Raw genomic sequence first — 21,138 nt, 5'->3', positions numbered from 1 at the left:
TACGGGCCGGACCAGGAACCCGACCGGAGAGAAGCGGAGCCTGCAGCGGAGCCTAGCATCAAGAAAACCAGTTTTTAGTCTCCATCCGGCTTATTCAGGATTTTTTATTTTTTATTTTTATTTTGAGCCGCATGTCCCGGACCACGGGGGGTCTCTGAGGATCATCCGGAACCATGGGGACTCAGGGACCGGGCCGGAAGAGGATCCCGAACCGGGAGAAACTGACCGGAGAGGACGATGCACTGAACCAGATCGCCCGGGAGGTGAGGATGTTTATTAATAGACCCGCTGGTGTCGATTTGATCGATCAGGGGGAGAAATTTACATCAGAGAAACGTTTCTGTGAATCACAGCTGGTCCCAGCTGTTTAGGGCCCAGGGCCGCACACTGCTTAGGGGCCCCTCTGGACCCCGGCCAAGACTTTATTTCACAGCAGAAGATCAGAAGCATTAAATTATTACAGTAAAATATTAATATATCTGAGTAACGTCTAAAAAATTAACATTTTAAAATGTGTTTACATAAAAATAATAGGAACAAATCATGAAATTTTTACTCAATTTGAAAGTGAAATGATAAAATTACAGTATAATTTGTGTTCCAATAGTTTGATACTTCAGAGTATTGTACAGTTTTACTTTCAGTATGTCACAGATCTGTAGATCTTTGGTTCCTCATATTTTCCATCTGACTGTGACATCAGTGGATGGTGTATGGAGTCTAAATCGAGATTAAATCAGGAGATCTGCTGCAGGTCACGTTTGGTGTCACATCTGAGCGGTTTGTAGTAAAGACCTGATGATTGTGATGATGATGATAATTGGGAGGAAAAAATGTGAGAACAAAAGTGTGTCGCCCTGGGTGCTCAAGCTGGAAACTCAGACTGATGTTGCAGATTGACTGCTTTCTAACTCTGAGCCCTGACTATAATCTGTTTTTAGTAAACTGTCTGTTTCAGGTGATAGAACTTGGTATCAGACACTTTTAGTACTTGACCTGGGTTTATAGTGACCAGAGGTGATCTGGAAATAACAGACTGCATATCACCAATTGGCTGCACAGTAACGTCACTTGATCAGTTACGAGAGCACCTCCTTAACAAAAATCAAAACTGCCATTTTTGAAACAAAGGACTTCACTGGAAGTTATTTGATGTAACAACTCCACACACGTTAGGTACTACTCGACTATAATGGAGCAACGCCTATGGTATAGTTCAGGGGTATCAAATGTAAGGCCTGGGGACCAGAATTGGCCCAGCAAGGACTCTAATCTGGCCAGTTTGATGGATTTGGAAGATGTGAAGGACAAAATGTTGGATCGGTAACTGTATTTTTTTTTTTTTTTTTTTTTTTTGTGCTGTCAGAGTTAATCTTGTTAAAATGACGTTGGACGGCGGTAACACATTAACTAGCTAACCGCGCTAACGTGTTGATAATGTGCAGCCCCACATATAGGGTGATCCACGATAACTCACTAACGGAGATTTGCCGCGTTAACGTTAACGTCATTTTCACGAGATTAACACTGACAGCACTAGGTTTTTTTTTTTATGATAAATTTGAAGTGTGGCAGCTTCAGCTGTAATTGAAAAGCTACATAGTCTCGTCCATGTGCATTAGTTTGTTTCGTTATGTTAGTAATTCTGTTAATATTCCCTGTGTATGTACTGCCAACTTTAAAACGCAGTGCAGGGTGTGTAGTTACAAATGTAACACATTTTTTAGAAAAGAGAAGATGAATGGAAATGAAGACAACTAAAAACTGTGTGCCACTGATCACCATCATGATTGGTGATCTCACTAGTCTGTTGCAGCACTTGGGTCCCATCACATTACAGGAAAACAGCATCTCTGCATATCTGCAGTACAAACCAGTTTAACTATGAGGGCAAGAACTCGTAAGTCATGATGCAGGCGAGATGCTGATTTGCTCTCGTTGCCCGGTTCTGGTCAGAAGCTTTCGTGGATGTGGAGTAAACATCCTTTCATCCAACCCAACACTTATCAGATTCAATGAAAACTCCCAGCATGTGTCACACCTCACTGTGGAGCTTGTTTTTGTTGTTGTTGCTGTTGCTCGGTTGTGGTTCTTCTCTCAGCGGGTGGTGGCGCTAGCTGTGGAGCCTCACCCTGAAACTGGTTTGGCCACATTCAGTGAGCCTGAAGCACGTACACACACACACAGCCTTTAAGCTGTGTGGGTGTGTGTGTTTCTAATCAGCAGTGTGGACACTGTTAAATCAGGCTTTTTTTTTTTTCACTGGAGTCTGGTGTGACACAAATACCAACGTTTTCCCTCCCACTGACCTACTGGGAGAACAAACACACACTCTGTACGTGTGTGTATATGTGCAACCTCTCTTAATCCCCTGCTGAAGCACAAACATTAATCTGCATTTCAGCAGTCACAACATGACGAGCCCACTCATCTTCATCACCAGCAGACTCATCATCACTGCAGTGTAAAGACAAGGACTCTTGTACATGTTTAAATATACCATCAAATTCATGTTTGATAAAGTAAAATGTTTTTAAAACCAGTAAAAGTATAATATTCAGGAGTTTATAAGTACAAAATAAACTGGTGGTACTTTTTATTATTTAAACACTAAACTAGTATTTTTATCATTTAAAAAAAAAAAAAAGATTAATTCAAATTGTGAAAAATCTTTCCAAAAAATTAGGTACTTTTATGCTTACAATAATGAATGTATAATATAATAAAGTAATTGCATTAAAATATAAATATTTTGTAGGCTGTAGCCGCGTTTGTAGGCTGATTACGTTACAGTGACACGTCAAAGGCTGTCCAAACTCGAAGACTTCTCCAAATGCATCCGACAAATGCATCCTTAATTTCCCCAGATTTGAAGGCTGGGTTGGGCGTAGGGCTGCCATGATTAGTCGACTAGTCACGATTATGTCGACTATCAAAATCATCGACTAATTTAGTCTTCGACGCATCATTTGAAGCTTTGTAAGATCCCAAAAGACACAGGAATAAGTAAGTAGCAGGATTTAAGAGTGTAATAACGGACTGAAACAGAAGATGGCAGCACTGCGTGTATAAGGATGCCAGCTGCCGCTAAACCCCAAAGAAGAAGAAGCAGTGTCGGGTATCGTAGCTGTGTCCAAATTCAAGAATCGCATCCTCCTGTTCCCGCATTTTTAGGCCGATTACGTTACAGCGACACGACGAAGACTGTCCAAATTTGAAGACTCCGACAAATGCAGCCGACAAACGTGTCCTTCATTTCCCCAGATTTGAAGGATGGGTTGCTTCGTGGCCCAACCTATCCCAGAATTCATAGCGCAGCTCTGCTCAGTTTCCAACAATGGCGGCAGCTAGTTAGTTTTAATATTACTCTAAAATGTTATTGTTTGGCTTTTTTCAGTATTTTATTTGTTCCTAAGTAAATCGGTTTGGCTGAGATTAAAGTTATAGTTGTTACACAACTGAATAAACATCAAGCAGACAACTGATTATCAGAAGTGTGAGAAGCTCAAGAACATACTCCAGTGTCCTGTTATATTTTAGATAGCAAAGAGCAGACGGCTGGGTTTACTAAACTCCACCGAGACAATCTGCAAATTTCATTAAAAGTTTAATAAACTATCATCTTATCTTTATTTTTGGTTAGCACATACCTTAAACACTTCAAGCTGTAAGCTAATGATAGTTATATAAGAGCAGATGCTGCTGGTGCAATAAGCTGTATGTTTTACGTCCAATGGATGCATGATCTGATTAGTCGACTAATCGCAAAAATAATCGGTGACTAGTCGACTATCAAAATAATCGTTTGTGGCAGGCCTAGAGTTGAGTGTTCTCAGGTATCTCTCAGGTGTGTGCTGACAGTTAGATGGAGGGAGTGTCTCAGGTATGAAGAGAGGTGGATGGACCACATTCCTTCTGCAGTGACAGAACACACAGCTTAAATGTTGACACGTGTTTGCACACTCGGGTGTACTGTCCTTTTAAGTGGTGTCCTGGAAACAGCAGCTTTTCTTCTCTGGTAATTTAAAGTCATTTCTGATGTTGTCACAAGTCCGGACACCTTTTCTTTTTAGACATGCCTGAGCTGAGGCATGTGTTATCAGGTGATTTGTGGCAGCCAATCACATGACACCTATAGATTGATTCAGTAATTAAGACGATGTCTCCTGTGGAGTAATTGATCAGCTGGTGTCTGACTGTGATCACCTGTACTTTATAATAACGCTGTTGTTGTGCTGATAAATCTTTTTGAATGAACCTGAGAGACACACTGATGCCCCCTGCTGGACTCACCTGAGACTCACCTGAAGAATCAGACCTCAAACATTTACATGAGTTTCACATAAATATATTTACTGTTTAACATTTTCACAGTATTTTAGGTTATTTTTGCAAGTAAGATGTTGTTTTTAATTTTATTTTTTTCAGATAAAATATTTTTAGGTTACAAACTTTTTTTTAAACTTGTATTTACATAATTATTTAATGCTTAAAATAAAAATGAAAGATTGTAAATAAGAAGTGTTTAAAAAAAAGAACAGAAAATGTTTCAAAATAAGCAACAAACTGTTTATTAAAATGTAATTTTCAGGACATTTTTATTTTATTTTATTTTTATTTGTTTTGGTGTGAATTTTTTTTTTTTTTTTTTTTTTAAATTTTAAGCTTTAATGTCATTACTTTTTAGCAGTTTTACATTTAGAATTTAATTTAATAAAAGCAGGAAGTGGTTCAGGTTTATGGTCTCTAACAGTGACTGATGACATCACTGAGTGTATTGATTAAAGCTGAGAGGAATTTGATCGAGTTATTGATCAATGACGAACAGACAGCTGAATGAGGCTTTTATTTATTTATTTTATTTTAACTTACATTCTTATTAAAGTTACATAACATTCATGTTTTATTATCAATCACAGTTTTGGGGGTTTTTTTGGGGTTTTTTTTGGTGTTTATTATAATTTTTTTTTTATTGCTGACTCATAGCATTTGAAACCTGTGACCCGGTAATTGGTTATTGATCACAAAATTTTGGCTGATGTATTGCTCTCCATGTGTGTTCAGGCGGAGGCACGGCTGGCAGCTAAGCGGGCCGCGAGAGCCGAGGCCCGAGAAATCCGCATGAAGGAGCTGGAGCGACAGAAAGAGGTTAGCAGGCTTTTATTTTTTAAGAAACAATGATTATAATTGTGGTGATCAATTACTGATCAGAAAGAGAAGAGCTCACAATTTCACATGGAAACAGTTTATTTTACAAGCTTGTGAAAACAGTTTGATGGAAGGAGGAAAAACTGACTTCTTCAGGTATGTTTTAAAACCACGTAAATAAGAACAGTTAAAAAAAAAAAATTGAAAATGTAAAAAGCAGGTCATCTTCTCTTTGTTGATTCATTCATTCTAATGACCTTTGACCTCAGTAAACACTGTTCCTGTTCTCAAGTCTTATCTTATAAAATTTCAGGCTGTGCAGCAGGGCTGCATGCCGTAAAAAAAACTCAGTTTACTAAAGAGTAAGAATAAACAAAGACAGGAAGTCATCAAATTGTGTTTATGTGAGGTCAAAGGCCAGTCTGACTGAGCCTTTAGTCACCGCTCGGTCTGAAGTGTGGAGGTAACCCGGCCTTGTCCTGCTGTGGTGAGTCTCAGAACAACTTTATTAACAATAAATTATTACAGTGTGTCTGTTTACTGATTGTTTGTAATGATTAGTTTGTTTTCATCAGCTCTTCTGATTTTGCTTCTTATACCAAAGATATAAAAAATAAGAAAGGGCTTTGAATGACGGGTCATTGATCAGTGAGTGACTGATGAATGAGATTCAGAAAAGAGCTGAGCGTCATCAGCCTCTGACAAAGTAAAAAAAACTGCTTTTGCTGTGAAAGTCGGACAAGAAGTTAAATAGTTACATTTCTATAAATGTGTAGTTACTTTGAAATTGTTGGAGACACAGACTCTGGGTTTAAAGTCTCAGCCGTTATCCCCCACTGAGCTGCAGTCTGTTTGTGTCCTCTGTCTTCATTATCCTGGACGCCCCTTTGACCTTTGACCTCTGGCTTCTCTGACCTGTTTTTTCTCTCCTCTCGTTCTTCCTTTAGCTGTTTCACAGTCATAAGGTATGAATAAGTCCTCCATTCAGCCTTAACTCATTCTTTCTTTTAGTTTTATCTTTTTGGGGGAACCAGCTGGGTAGGGCTTTGCACTAACTCCACCCAGCTGGTGTCCCCAGAAGGACAAAGCAAACAGATTTCATATTTTGTCTTTGAATAGTTGAAACTTTGTCCTTTCCCCCATTTGATCTTCTCCTCTTCCACCTCTTCGTCCTCCTCTACAGAAGTATTACGGTGTGGATAATAAGTGGGGTCACATTGAGCAGTGGATGGTAGGACTCTGTGCGAGTGTCAGGCTGACACATGAAAGCTCCAGTGGAGATAAAGGGCCGTTTCATCATATTACCTGTGCAACAGCTCATAGTCAATCATATGACTCTAAAACAAGACTTGAGTTATAATAAAACACGGTCTAATAAAAAATACCCGTCGTGTAAGTACATAATAATTACATTTAGATAACAGTGTAGCATATTACATGAGCTGTATATGCAAAATGCAATCAATGCAATGCATCATTAGAAATGAAACAACATATTAAATGTGTATCCACAAATAAAACAGAAATTAATTTAAATAGGCGTTGTATTAGAAGTCATTAAAAAATAGAAAGTAAAAAGTATCCGATTTTAGAGTTTTATAATTATAATCAATATTTTAAACAATGTAACAGAACCTGTTTTCTGTGTAACATAAAATAAACCAGCCCTTTGAAGCCTCCCATGTGACTCTGGGCTGTACACCTTAACATGAGTTACATTTAAGAGTGTCACAGTTTGAAATAAAATACTAATAATGTAATTTGTTTGATATAAATATAAAAGAAAGGAAAAATAAAATTGTATTGAAAATGCCGTAATTTTATATTAAATGTTGAGTTCATATTACAGGACAGAGATCATGACAATAATTCATCAAATATTGAATTTAATTTTGTTAACACAGTGTGATTCAGCAAAAAGTTGAATAAAAGTTTAAACTTTAATGCGATTTAATGGAACGTGATGTAAGTAAAAGCAACACTAAGGTGTCTTTTATATCACGTAACACAGCATATTAAAATGTAATGAATATAAAAAAGAATAAAACAGTATTACCTTAATGTAAGCTACATGTACATGAGCACAGTTTAACGTTATGTTAAAAGTCAAATAAAACTGAGCCTGAATCCAGATGTTTGAGTGAAACCAGCTGATTTTTTTTGTCTCAATCCTAAAGCCTGACCCCATTTACCCAGCTCTTTTTTTTTTTTTTTTTTTTAAGTGCGTAACAGCAGGAGTTTTCATGTGTCAGCAGGATGCCACTGTCTGTTGTTGTTGTTGTTGTCTGTTCTGCACGTGCTCAGACAGGCTCAGATTAATGGCCTGTTTAATCCTGTCTGATAGATTATCAGTTATCATCCTCCCAGTAACCGTTCCTGCTCGCACGTCTCTGCAGCTGCTGCTGTTTCACACCTGCGTCTGATTTCTGTTTAATTCTAATTAATATTAACTTTTATATTTGTGTCAATTTGCATTTATTTTTAAATTAATAGAGCATTACTTTTAACTGCTTTTTGTGTATCTTCATTTTTTATTCTTGTATTTATACTTTTACACTGTGTTCGACTTATCCCCTAAGCAGACCTCTTTTATTACTTTTATTTTCTTTCTTTTTTTAAAATAAGAACTACAAAATTTTTGTAGTATTTTGACAGGCTATGGTCTGTCATTTCTCCCCCCATGCTTCTTGTCTGCATGCAGCAGCCTTCATGTGTTTGTGCTTTATTAGACCATGCCAATGATGCAATAACCTGCTGTTTAACGTGTTCACCTGCCGCCTTCTTCTTTGGTTTCAATCTTTTAACCTGCTTTCTACTTCGTGGCCTTTCAGGAGGATAGTGAGCGGTATTCTCGCCACTCTCGGAGGCACGCGTCGGTCTGTATCTCTTTCCTGTTTTTCTGTTTCTTTATTTCTTTAACAAATTAAAAATCATGTGTGTTACCTGTCCACGCTGACTATCACACCTCCAGTTACGACTTGTGTGGAAAGGTGTATTTGGGACACTATGACATCATTGTAGGCATGGTTAGTTTCCACTAACTCACCAGGAGGTCTGAGTGTTTGGTCCCCTAAAATCTAAACACAAAGCAACATCCTAAGGCTGGATCAACTTCTAAAGAACATTAGATCATCCAATAAGCTCTGGATAGTTTACACTCAGGTCTAACTCAGGTCTAGTAAAGCTTTTTTTTTAAGTTTTTATTTATATAGCACCAAACCACAGCAGCAGTCACCTCACGACGCTTTATGCTGTAAGGTAAAGCCTGTGCAATGACAGAATCAATGACGTGAAGAACTGTGCTGTCTGTTGATGCTCTGCTTGTTTAATTGCAGATCTCTGACGATGAGGAGAGGATGTCAGTTGGGAGTCGAGGCAGCCTCAGGGTGAGTTCACATCTCAGCATTTTAACCACAGAAGAAGAGTTTACTACATAAAAACCTAGTTTTTATGGACACTGCTCAGGTTCTGCTAATGGACTGCGGCTCGTTAAGCTGCTGTATGAAGCATTTTGGTGGTAAATGACAGAGGTTGAACGTGAAGACTAGATATGAGCAGCTCGTTCAGAGCTGCAGAGCTTCATGCTGATTACTGCAGGTTATGTACAGACGGGGACGCTGCTGCGGCAGCTGTAAGCAGGAAAGAGACAGGAGGCCGATTAATAATCAATAACATCAAGAGGTTGAGTCACATCATGAGCTTGCTCATTGTGAGGTCACTTCTTGTGAAAATAAAGAGTCTGGTCGTCTCTACCTGTCTGCAGCCTTCAGCGTTTTTCTATGATGCTCCTCGCTGCCACGGCTATAGGGTCTGACTCTCTGACATCACTTCCTGTGGTTGTGTGTAGCTCAGTAGAAGATCAAACTGAGTAGCAGTGAAGTTAGAGCAATGATCAAACTCATTATTGACCCACATGCTGATTTCATCCTGATTAATCAAAACATTTAAGTTCCATTGATCATTAATGAGTTTGATCAGTTTTCTAAAGATTTATTTTTACATCTTGATAAAGTGATAAACAACTGATGACACCAACTCTTTTCTTTCTTCTTTCCTTCCCTCTCTACCTCCTTCCTGTGTCACCTTCACATTTAATTTTTGATCCTCTTTTTCTCTCATCTCCTTTCTTCCTTCCTTCCTTCAATCCTAATTTTTCTCCCTCCGTCCTTTTTTTCTCCTTTCTCTTATTTCCCTTTCACCTGCATTCATTCCTTTTCACCCTTCCTCTTTTCCTACATCCTCTGTACCCTCCTCCTCCTATGTCCAGCCTTCGGACTACAGCGGGTTTCTGGGTTCGGGTTCTCGGGCCTCTTCCAGGGCCAGTTCAGCTCGGGCAAGCCCAGTGGTGAGCTCTCATCTCTGGATGTCTCAGTCTGACTCTGTGGCCCCCCCTGCTGGCTGCTCGCAGCCTCACTCATTGAAGTTTACAGTAAAACTCAATCAGTCATATCAATAATCAGTGTTTCTGTGTTCAGGTGGAAGAGAGGACAGACAGAGAGTTCCCAGATAAAGTGAGCCCACTCTTGATTTTATTTTATCTTTTTAAAAACATCATGTTTTTTAAACTTGTGTAAAATTTATGTTTAATATTTATTTTTTAAAAACTAAAATACTGTAATTTTACCAAGTAAATACATTTTTTGTTATTGATTTATTTTAAATGATCTGATATAAATTTGGTAATCATTTTTGTGTCAGGGCTCTAGGACGGCCTCGACGCTCTCAGCAGCCACTCTGGCCTCGCTGGGTGGAGCCTCATCTCGCAGAGGAAGCTGTGACACGTCATTCTCCGTAGAAACCGAAGCGTCCATTAGAGAGATGAAGGTCACGTTTAAAAAAACCATGAGACAGTTTCTTTAGTGTTTGAAACAAATTGAATTCAAGATTTAAATAAATGTGTCTCAAGCACTCACCAGTTTTAGTGCTCATGTTGAATAATAAATTAATGAATAATAAATAATAAATAAATAAATGTACAAAGTTTGTTTCAAGGGCTTTACTGTGATAAATATGAAAAAAATAAAAACCTATTTTGTGACTGTAGGACTCTCTGGCGGAGACTGAGGAGAAGTACCGTAAAGCGATGGTTTCTAACGCTCAACTGCACAACGAGAAGTCGACTCTGATGTATCAGGTGGAGACGCTGAGGGAGGAGCTCAACGAAATGGAGGAGCTGCTGTGGGAGACGCGGCGCCGCTGCGACGATGCACACAAGGTCACATATTTGTATACATTTATATTTGCAACCATGTTTGATATGAATAGAGTCAAAGAAAAAGAAAGTCCACGTATCATCATTATATATCATCACTGTGTCTCATTTATTTGACAAAAACTGAACCCAAATATAGAACCACAAGTGTCTCAGTCGGACTGAGGTCTGGACGTTTGTGGCACCTAACGTTTCTAACGGAGATTTGCTGCCGTGCTTTGGATCATCATGCTGTTACCCAGTTTCAGCTGTGACACTAACGGCCTCAGATTTAACTCGAAAACTTTCAGTTCACTTTCTTGTCAAAAGAAGGGAAAGTTGTTCAGTGCAGCAGCTTATATGATTTTGATTACAGCAGTGAAAAACATAAACATGCAATAAATACAAAAAAAAAATTATTACAAAAAAAAAATTAAATATACCTAAAATTTCATCTGTGAAGGTTCTCAGTCATCCAGGTCATTGTAGTTATGGATCTTCGAAAGAAAAACGTCTGGGCTTCTTTAAGTTTCTTGAAGACGTGTGTTTTGTTTTTTTTTGTTTTTTTTTTCTTTGAGAGCTTTAACCTTAAATGTAAAGGCTGAAATTCTGCTTACAGGCTGTGATATATTCAGCTTTCTGAAGCACCAACACCTCTGAGATTACAGCGTTCTCAGAGTATCCTACTTCCTTGTTTCATAGCGTTCTGTAACCCAGGACTGTTCTGCAACCCAGGACTGTTCTGCACATTTCACAACATGTGATCAGTAAAAAAGATTCAATAAAAAAACATTATCTTTTCTCTGAGACTTGCACGGTGTGATCTCGGGGTGAGTTTGCTGGGACGTCCTCTCCTGCCTTGAATGTTTTCCACTTGTGAATAATCTTTCTCACCGTAGAATGATGGACCTCAGATTGTTTGAAATGACCTCATAACCTTTCCCAGATTGACAGGAAGCAGCAGTTGCTTCTCTAATATCATTGATTATGTCTTCCTTACCTTCATGTTAACACACCTGAAACTTCAGAACTGCTCAAAATGCACCTTGGTGTTACCGACCCTCATAGTTCCTTTGGAAGCAGTGAGGCTGGGGTTTGTTCTTCATGAACAGTTAAATAATGTGAAATAAAGACACGGCATAATATTAGATGTGTATTACGTTTGGTACATAAAGCCTAAGCAATTTAAAGAGGGTCTTCTTTTTTTTTTTACCATGTCTGTAATTATCTTAACTGCAGATTTGAGGATTTTTTTCTTTTCTCGTCTACTGTTGTTGTTTATCAGTGTGTGTTTGTGTGTGTTTTCAGGAGTGGGAGCGTGAGCGTCATGCTCACAGCTTACTGCAGTTTCACTTCAAAGACATGAAAGAAACTCTGAGAAAGACTGAGGAGCTGCTCACGGTTGGTTAACATGCACACTATGTTACTTTTAATTACAGCGAAGACATGTAGCAGAAACAGTTGAGCACACGAAGTCCAAAAAGCTCAAACTAAAGCAAAAAACAGAGATAAATATGACACCAAACGAACAAATCGCTGTTTGTAATTCATTTGACATCTTTGTAACAGTATATAAGGAAACTATCTGATAACTTTGTACACCAGTGAATTCATACACTGCATAAAATATATATATATATATATATATATATATATATATATATATATATATATATATATATATATATATATATATATATATATATATATATATATATATATATATATATATATATATATATATATATATTTATTTATTTTAGGGGTGCAACGATACACAAAATTCACGGTTCGGTTCGATACTTTGGTGTCACGGTTCGATATTTTTTCGATACAAAAAAATGTTCATGCCTTTTTAATTTGTCATTTATTAAAATCATAAATATATATTTTAACTCAAAAGTACAGTTTTTAAATTTAATCCTAACCCTTGTGCGTGTTTTTTATTTTGACAGCGAATGCGCACCTGCGGACCACTTATGTGCAGCCCTGGTTATTTAGCTCGTCATATTGCAGCCACAGAAATTCTTTTGTCCATGAAACCATAAAGCTGCACTTTCTTTTTGCCTTATAGTCTGATTTGTCATAACTTCTCCGTTTTGTGGTAAGCTTTTCTTTGGCTGTCACTTCTTCACCCTGACCTGTCTTATTTGGCTCAGCAGAACTAAAATATATATCTGTCTGTGAAGGTTCTCAGTCATCCAGGTCATCGTAGTCAAATATAAATCCTGCTGCTTTTACACACGTACTCACATAAGCTCAGCGATTCTCTGCGCGATCAACCTCTCACATGTTTAAGCTGCGGGAGATTTCACTTGTCATGTTTGCATAGTAAGCTAACAATTAATAAGACGATGTCAGAGGAATTGGTGCGCAAATTATCATCACTCACAGATCAGTGCTGTCGCTCTCTATACCCAGTTCGCGCGATTGCAAAGTGAAAGCAAAAAAACAAGCGCAAATTCAAACGCGATTTCAATATGTCACATATTGACAGTGGCTCACCGATGCCAATGACATAATTACCCAGCTACATTTCCGAAAGAATGCAAAAGCATTGACATATATTTTTCCTTCCTACAATAGCCCGACGGGCAGGGCAGAGATAGATTTTGGTACCCCGACTGAAAAAAATTGCTAGCCCCAGGACGTTGGGCTAGCGATATTGCGAGCCCTGTATCTGATTGAGGAATCACTCATCTTTAGAAAAGAGTTTATTACAGAGAAATGTCTCTTTCCAAAATAAAAGCTATACTATCCGCTTCTTCTGGGCTATATTCTCAGCAGCATATTAAACAGCTGTCTAAATGACTCGGCTAAAGTTAGTAGCATGCTTGCTTGTTTTTTTTCTGCTTCCACTTGTCTTTGCACTAGGATGATGTCGGCGTAAATGTGCAGTCATATTCGTTGTGTTCCCACTAGTGCTTTCAGGTTAATCTCGTTGAAATGACCTTAACGCCACAACACGGCAAATCTCCGTTAACGAGCTACCCCTGCGTGGGGCTAGACGGCCAACACGTTAACGAGCTAACTGCGCTAACACACTAGTTCCCACCCATGTAATTGAGCATTGCATGGCACATCCAACATACTGTTTTACTTTAGTCCATGACTCGCTTACCTTCAGGGTCATACGTCACATGAAAACCAAAATAATTCCAAACGCCAGATCTGAATGAGGGTGGGGGAGGTCCATGTTGTAAGGAGAGCTTAACTTCTGCCTCGCTAGCTTGCCCTGCGCTCTTCCTTCTGACGATGCTGTCTGTGTTGAGCGCTCAGTGAATCTGCGTTCAACTAGTCCGCCTAGGCTGCACTGTCGACCGTAGGTGGAGTAGTCGAACGCAGATTCACTGAGCGCTCAACACAGACAGCATCGTCAGAAGGAAAGTTGATAAAATAAATTACAAATTTTGTATTGTTCGATACATATGCGTACCGAACCGAAAGCACTGTATCGAACGGTTCAATATCGATACGAATATCGTTGCACCCCTATATATATATATATATATATATATATACACACACACTCTCTCTCACTCTCTCTCTCTCTCTCTCTCTCTCTCTCTCTCTCTCTCTCTCTCTCTCTCTCTCTCTCTCTCTCTCTCTCTCTCTCTCTCTCTCTATCGTGTGTGTATATATGTGTGTATATATATACATACGCACATACGCCTGCTCATTAGAAAACTCGTATGACGGTTTGTGTTGACGGTTGACTGGGCCGTCTAGGTGCTTGTCTGGGCTGTGTGGCCGTCCTATTCCTCCTCTTTTTCTTTCTTTCCTTCCGCCTTCTTCTGCTCTTTACTCATTTTTACTGCTTTCTGCTGCCCTCGTCTGGGTCTATGGTGAACAGGAAGTGGCTGACCTGCGTTTGAAGAGCAGCAGTTACTGTCAGGAAGTTTCTGACCTGCAGGAGGCGCTGCAGTGGAAAGACAAAAAAATCGGGGTATGGTTTCATTCAGTGCTTTACGATTTTCAAACTTAAGTCTGAAGCTTCACTTCTTTCTTAGGGTTTTACTTTTCTTTCCTTCACTAACTCTTTTCTTTCTTCCTTACTTGCTTACTTCTTTCCTCTCCTCCCCGCTCGTTGTCGCTCAGGCGTTGGAACGGCACAGAGAAATCTCGGACATTGTTTGCATTGAGCGTGACCGGCTCAGAGACGAGGTGGTTCGACTGCGAGATTTACTAAAGGTATCAAACTCTGAAGAGCAGCAGGAAGAGCTCAGAGTTGAGAATACATCTGATTTCATCAGTTTAGCATTTTAAAACTGAGCATTAGTTCCATAAACTAACATATAAAAACCTTCTTTTAAAAAAACAATCTGAAAAACCTTTGAGTTTCATTTCACCTAAAATCTCATGCATTGCACTTACAAAAGATTAATTGTTAAATTTTGTTCTTATTGTAATGAACCTTGTGTCAATTAAAAAAAAATAAAAAATTAGGTATCTAAATCTGTTAAAGACTTGTTAATCTGATAAACCTTTATAAATTTGCCCTTTTTTGTCAAGTTACAGCTTTATTATACAAATTAACTTTTTAGATCCCTCATGTTTTATATTTTTATTACTATTATTTCTCTGTTCTGTGGTAAATAAATGGGACATATAGAGTTCCAATGAACTAATGAAACTTTTAATTTTCAGTGGGGGTTTTTTTCTGCAAAATTGCTTCTTTACTCCTTTAAAACTAATTTTTAATTGATAAAATTGTTTAATGTTTCAATTTTTTTTTTATCTAAATAAATGCAAATGAATACATATATTTACATGAAAGTGAAAAGCTTTGATGCCATGGTCCATTTTAGCATAAATTATATTGTTAAAATGAAACCTATTCTATCATACTTTTATAACTAACATTTCAACTTTATTGATATTAAGGTCAAATTATTTAATTTTATATAAAGTTTATAACTTTCTTAACATTTCAATTTGTGCCTCTAAATGTGAAAGTTTATTTTGAAACATGTTTTGCTAAATTACAGATTATTCTCTGCACTTTAACCACTTAAATTTATACTTGCAAAAAAGTTTCTTTTAGGGTTTTTTGTTTGTTTGTTTGTTTGCTTTTCTTGGAGGGAAAGTCGGCGCTCATTCCTTTTGAAACTGTGTCAGTATCTACACTCTTTTCTACATTTATCAGAATCTTTAAACTAACTTTTTGAAAAATTTAACTAATTTAGAATTTATTCTCTAAAACTTTCATTATTTTCTTTATTAAAATTACGGTATTCCTTTTAAAGCATTTAAAAAAGGGGTTTATGTTATTAGAATATTTATTTTAGTTTGCTGTGTTTTTAAATTTTATAGCAAGTTTCTAAATCTTATACATCGTGACATCTGTTAACTGTCACAGGACAGTTAATGTGAAGCTGTTTAAGATTTTTAAAATTGAACTGTAGGCTTTCTGACTAAATACAAGAACCAACGTTCACACACAGAGGGCGACTGGTATTGATTATGTTGTTGACTGATTACTGATTTTATGAATTTCTGCTGGACAGAAAAACGGGGTAACCATCTCTCCTGACATTACCACCAATGGGGATGCGGAACTCGGTGGGAACGAGGACGATATAAGTGCAGAATCTGCCTCTCGACTGGCTCAGGAGTCTCCTCAAGGTGGCAGAGAGAACATGCTTGGTAAGACCCAAATAACCCTTTCATAAGAATATATAAGTGTTTGGGTGGGGGGTGGGGGTTTGTTTATTTTTTTTTTTGACTTTTTTATTCCTTTAATTATTTATACATTTATTATAAATATTAATTATTTTATTGTTATTGTTTTTAATCTTTTATCTTTTTTGACGTATGTCCAACTTATATTTTATGATTATGTAAGTGTACATGTAGAAGAATAGGTGCTAACTTTACAGTAGTTAATGTGAATGCAAATAAAGCATTAACTTATCAACATCATATTATAGTTTTAATACCACAACATTTATGTTTAATGTTAACATTTTGAAATTATAATTGTCAGAATTGCTACAATGTTTTAAAAGGTGTAATTCAGTGTGTTCAGTTTTTTAAAATCAAGAGTACATATTTTTATTTAGGATATTAGATTGTAAATTACAATTCTGACTTTAAAAAAATTGTTATATTTTAAGTCATTATTATTAGTTACACAAGTTTGTAGCAGGAATATGACATATGGAATTTTGAGATATGTTAGCATAAAACTGGAGTAGTTTATTTTCACTTGGCATTGGTAATTTTATTTTTGTAATGTTTCATCTCCTTTTACTTTACTGAACCATTTTCTTTTTTTGTTTGTTTTTGTTTCCCTTTTTTTAATATCGCATGATGTGCATGTCTGAATGAGTCTCTAACAAACACATGCTTGCGTAATCTTTCTTTAATTTTGATAAAAATCTCAAATGATTTCAATCGCTTCAGCATCGTATCTGGATTTTTAAAATCAGCTCTTCGAGTTCGTGCTACAGAAGATTAATTCAAGAATTGACGTTTAATCCCTCTGATCGCCTTCTTCCTTCATCACCACAAGCCAGTTAATTCTCTTCTAGACAGTTAATTTATGTTTTACTTCTCTAAGAGTCAGCTGTGTTTGGTCCTCCAATGTTTCTTCCTGGTCTTTCAGGAAAAACTAAAGAGTGGGAGACAAAAGAAGGCAACAGACCACCTGAGAACAACAAGAAAAACTACCTCTGGAAAGTTCTTAAACGGTCAAAGTCATTGAATGACATTTCCACCATCAGCAAAAGCAAGTTGATCAAACAGCCTATAGAAAGACAAAACACAGCTGACAAACATCTAGGAGGAAACGAGGCTGCAAGAACCAAGCAACCAAGACCCAAGAGAATCAAGAAAATCCAGAGCAGGCAACATGGACGTCTTCTACATAGAAAGAAAGGAGCCAAACTACGTATGAATAAAGAAAGGCCAGGGGCTGCTTGTAAGATATATGAACCAAAAATGGCAACCAAACCTAAAAATAAATTTGGGCTGGTTTCAACGGCACCAGCAAACCAGGATCCAACAGAAGAGACACACTCCTTTAGTGAACAGATCAGCAAAACTCAGGAAAATTCAGAAAAATGCCCTGAGGTTGTTTCACCTGTTCTCAAATCAAAACTTTTTCATCATCCTACTGAACATGTCATTCAGGATAGCAAAGTGGTACTGCTTAGTGTATCAAGTCACAATTGTGATGTTTCTGGTAGTGTGGAAAAGGTTCAGGTGGACAAAGACACATTTCATGAAACAGCTCAATCACCCGAAGAACTTAAAGACCAGAGGATTCATGAACCAGCTAGACATAGTTCCTCCAAATGTGCAGAACGTAACATTCAAACATCAACATCATTTGCCCCACTGGACATCTGTGCTGGTTTGGAAAAGATGACTCAAAATATCCACCAAGGATTTGCTGGAAATCAAGTTTTTGTAGTTGAAATCTCGCAAATCTTCTCAGAAATCCTGGGATCTCTTCAAAAGTGGACTTCAGATGTGGAAAATATATTAAAGAACAAGCCTAGTCAGCATAACAAAGAGCAAACTGGCCACATGATGGATCCTACACTTAATAAACATGTGGAAAAATGTCTGACCAGACCTTTAGGCCTACTGAGAGACCATTCAGCTTCAAGGATGTTGGAAGTAGCCTCCACAAGTAAACTGTATGCAGATAATCTGGATCGTCCTATGAATGCTGACCAAAAGGCACAAAGGATCATGTCTAAAACCCATGAAATGGAAGTGGTAGAATTGTTTGGAGGAAATCCTGCTGATATAGATGAAACAACTGTAACAAGTTGCTCAGAGCCTTTTGTTTTTATCGACTCCTACTTCACTAAACCTGAAGAGGCCACAGCAAAGGTGTCTGGGTCAAATCTGGGTTCGTCAACAAGTTCAAAGAGATTCAAGAGTCAAAGCTGTCATGTAGTAGCTGCCAAAAATTCAAAGGAGTTGGTCGGAGAAACTGACAGTTGTGAGGAGATCAACGAGGATGGCCAGCAGATGGAAATGGAGGCTCTTGCTGAAGTTGGAAGCATGAAATGCCACAGAAGACAGAGAGAGTCATGTTCAGACTGCAGGAAAAATAAAAAATCTGAGTGCAGCATTTCCTAAAATCACAAGAATGAAGGAAATAATGATTTGGTAGTCACGGTGTTGGAGCTTTAGATTCTAAATTATTAGACTTTGAAATATCAATGAAGCATCAGTACTGTTATCAGTACTTAAGTATTTGAACTGATCAAATAAATAAAGTGAATATTTAAACCATTCACCTATAAATATGTTCTTTACTGACATGTTTTAATAAGCTGACTGCTTGGAAATTGTTTTCTTGACAGTTAATTGCAACACTGTACAAGGGTAAGCAGCTGTAAACTTTAACTGCCATGAATTTGGCATCAAAACAATTACATGAAATCAATAGTTTATTTCTGTTTAAATGGGTTGATGGTATTTTTAAAAAAAAAAATTTTCAGATTAATAAAATGCACTTGTTTGAAAAGAATATTTGTCTGTATTTTACATTTGAAATTTTCTATCATGAATAAATGTAAAGTTTTATTAAGTAATTTTTGGCTTGAGGAAGCAGAAAGGCTTCAAATTGGTGCCCAGTACACTTAAAGAACTTAAAGAACTGATAACTTCAGAGTCAGAGTTTTAGATTAGCTTTTCAAGGATCTACATTGGGTCCTTTTATATTTTCTATCATGTTTCAGCTGCTCAGACACAACACATGCAAAGTGTGTTTGAAAAACCACAACTAGTCAAAGGACTTTACTTAATGGAGCTTTTAACTTCCATTTACAGGATTTATTATTATTCTCACATAATGCGTCACTCATAATGTTCTCGGGAAGGATTGGCACAGATCTTTTCCAACACAATTAAAGGGGCACTCTGCTCACAATCAATAAAGCTATAATGAAAGGCAGATGTGCCGAATCAGTGTTTGATGTTTAATTCAAGGTTAAACCATAAGAGAATTCAGGCTAGAATAATATGACTGTTTCCTGGACTAATTTTTTTCTGCTGTTTCAGAGTTTCGGCTGAAAAAACTTTTTGAAGAAAGAGAGAGTTTACAGGATCAGGTGAGTTGCCTGTATTATAAAGTTGGAAAGCACCTCCACTGCAGATTTGTTTAATCCGATGTTAGCCAAGTATATGAAATGTGCTTCTGAATGTGTGAACAGGTGAGGCTACTGCAGTCTCAGCTGGATCAGAGACAGAAGATCATCACAGAAGGAGTTCAGAATACAGAAAACGATGGTCTGGAGAACGGGATGGACTCTCATCTGCTAGAACTGCAGAGTGAGTCTTCATCATTTTCATCCTTTTTAATCTTTCATCCTGTTTAATCTTCCTCATCTACCCCTTGCCATTCTTCAGTTTCATGTTTTCTGTTTAGTTTTGTCGTTGTTGTAGTATTCACAAAATGTACATTGGATTTGTGAAATTTCTGTGGATTCGTTGTCAGTAAAATTACATAATAATTAAAATGATCATTAAGTTTCTTTGTTCGTTTGATTTTCTTTTTCTGTAGGAGATGCCAACAGACAAATCAGTGACCTTAAATTCAAATTAGTGAAATCTGAACAGGAAGTCACCACGCTTGAACAAAATGTAAGTACTGACATGCTTAAGTGTTTCCTTCCCAAATGGGTTCAATCTCAGAAATATTCAAACAAGATAAATCTTTGGAGCACCTTTATCATAGGTGCACTGCATGGACAGAAGTGTTTGACCACACCAACTGTAAATCCCTGTTTATCTAGGCCTCTCAGTTCCACTGAAGGAAAATGTTCATGCTTCGGCTTACTGTCACATTTTGGAAAATTCTCTACTTCCAGCTTTGCGTGAACCGTTTTGGGGAAGGTCCTTTTCTCTTCTAGCACTCTGTGCCACTGTGCACAAAGTGAGGTACATAAAAGCTAGAATGAATGAGTTTGCTGTGGAAGAAATTAACCGCCCTGCACACAGCCCTAATATCTGCTCCATCACATACCTTTAATATGAAGTAAAATGGAGACTGCAAATGTCAAAACATCATTGTCTGACCATAAGCCTTCCCAGAAGAGCAGGAGCTGTTATAGCTGCGATGAGGGGATCAGTCAATATGTGTGGGATGTCATAAAAGCTCCTGTAGGTCTTTCTTGTAGCTTGGCCAGGAAACACAACAAAACTTTCAATCTGTTTAGTTGTACTCACTCCCTCCCTAAAAGTCCACTTTCATCTGACTTCATCAAGAAGTTTGAAACTTTATCTGCCTTAAATAAGACGGTTCATGTTGCTGTTGATGTCCTCAGGTAATCCGTCTGGAGGGTCAGGTGAGTCGCTATAAAGGGGCGTCGGAGAATGCAGAGAAGATCGAAGATGAGCTAAAGGTAGAGAAACGAAAGCTGCAGAGAGAGGTGAGAGCACCACCTTCTGTCTGGGAGTTGACTTTCCTTGCTTTGTGTTTTCTGGTTTCTTGGGCATGTATTCTGTCTTCACTGTTTTCTATGTGAGCACTAAGGAACATTTATTGTTTCTATGTCTCTCGCAGCTCCGCTCAGCTCTGGATCGGATTGATGAGCTGGAGGTCAGTAACAGCCACCTCTCCAAGCGCCTGGAGAAGATGAAGGCCAACCGTAATGCCCTGCTAGCCCAGCAGTGATTGCTCTTCCCATCTTCATCTCCAGAGACAATCAGACCTGAACAGAATGTCTTTGCGAGTGCTTGATTTTACTCTAAATAAGCACCAGATATGTGGTGTTTGCTGAGGCAGTGAAAACAAACCAAAACCCGAATCTGAGAAAATGAAATGTGATCTTTAA

General features: G+C 37.8%; 1 protein-coding gene across 2 annotated transcripts; it reads left to right on the top strand.

Annotated features, from left to right (window-relative positions):
* Positions 1-173: 173 nt before the first annotated feature.
* Positions 174-20,978, top strand: lrrfip1b (leucine rich repeat (in FLII) interacting protein 1b). Of its 2 annotated transcripts, XM_085347376.1 has the most exons (19): positions 174-263; positions 5,065-5,148; positions 6,096-6,113; positions 6,332-6,379; positions 7,980-8,024; positions 8,484-8,534; positions 9,416-9,493; positions 9,624-9,659; positions 9,847-9,972; positions 10,193-10,363; positions 11,648-11,740; positions 14,193-14,285; positions 14,438-14,530; positions 15,847-15,985; positions 19,364-19,413; positions 19,516-19,633; positions 19,866-19,945; positions 20,629-20,733; positions 20,868-20,978. In XM_085347376.1, the coding sequence occupies exons 1-19, from the start codon at positions 174-176 to the stop codon at positions 20,976-20,978; spliced, it is 1,629 nt and encodes a 542-aa protein (XP_085203502.1). The 2 variants fall into 2 exon arrangements, with proteins under 2 accessions (XP_085203502.1, XP_085203501.1); XM_085347375.1 differs by lacking the exons at positions 19,364-19,413; positions 19,516-19,633; positions 19,866-19,945; positions 20,629-20,733; positions 20,868-20,978 and adding an exon at positions 16,947-18,436.
* Positions 20,979-21,138: the final 160 nt, after the last annotated feature.

The sequence above is a fragment of the Diplotaxodon limnothrissa genome, linkage group LG23, assembly GCF_057381915.1.
Source record: "Diplotaxodon limnothrissa isolate DT_005_m linkage group LG23, D_limnothrissa_male_GT1.1, whole genome shotgun sequence".
Taxonomy (NCBI): Eukaryota; Metazoa; Chordata; class Actinopteri; order Cichliformes; family Cichlidae; genus Diplotaxodon; species Diplotaxodon limnothrissa.
Note: the sequence above shows the minus strand (reverse complement) of the source record. Positions and strands in the feature narration are given on the sequence as shown.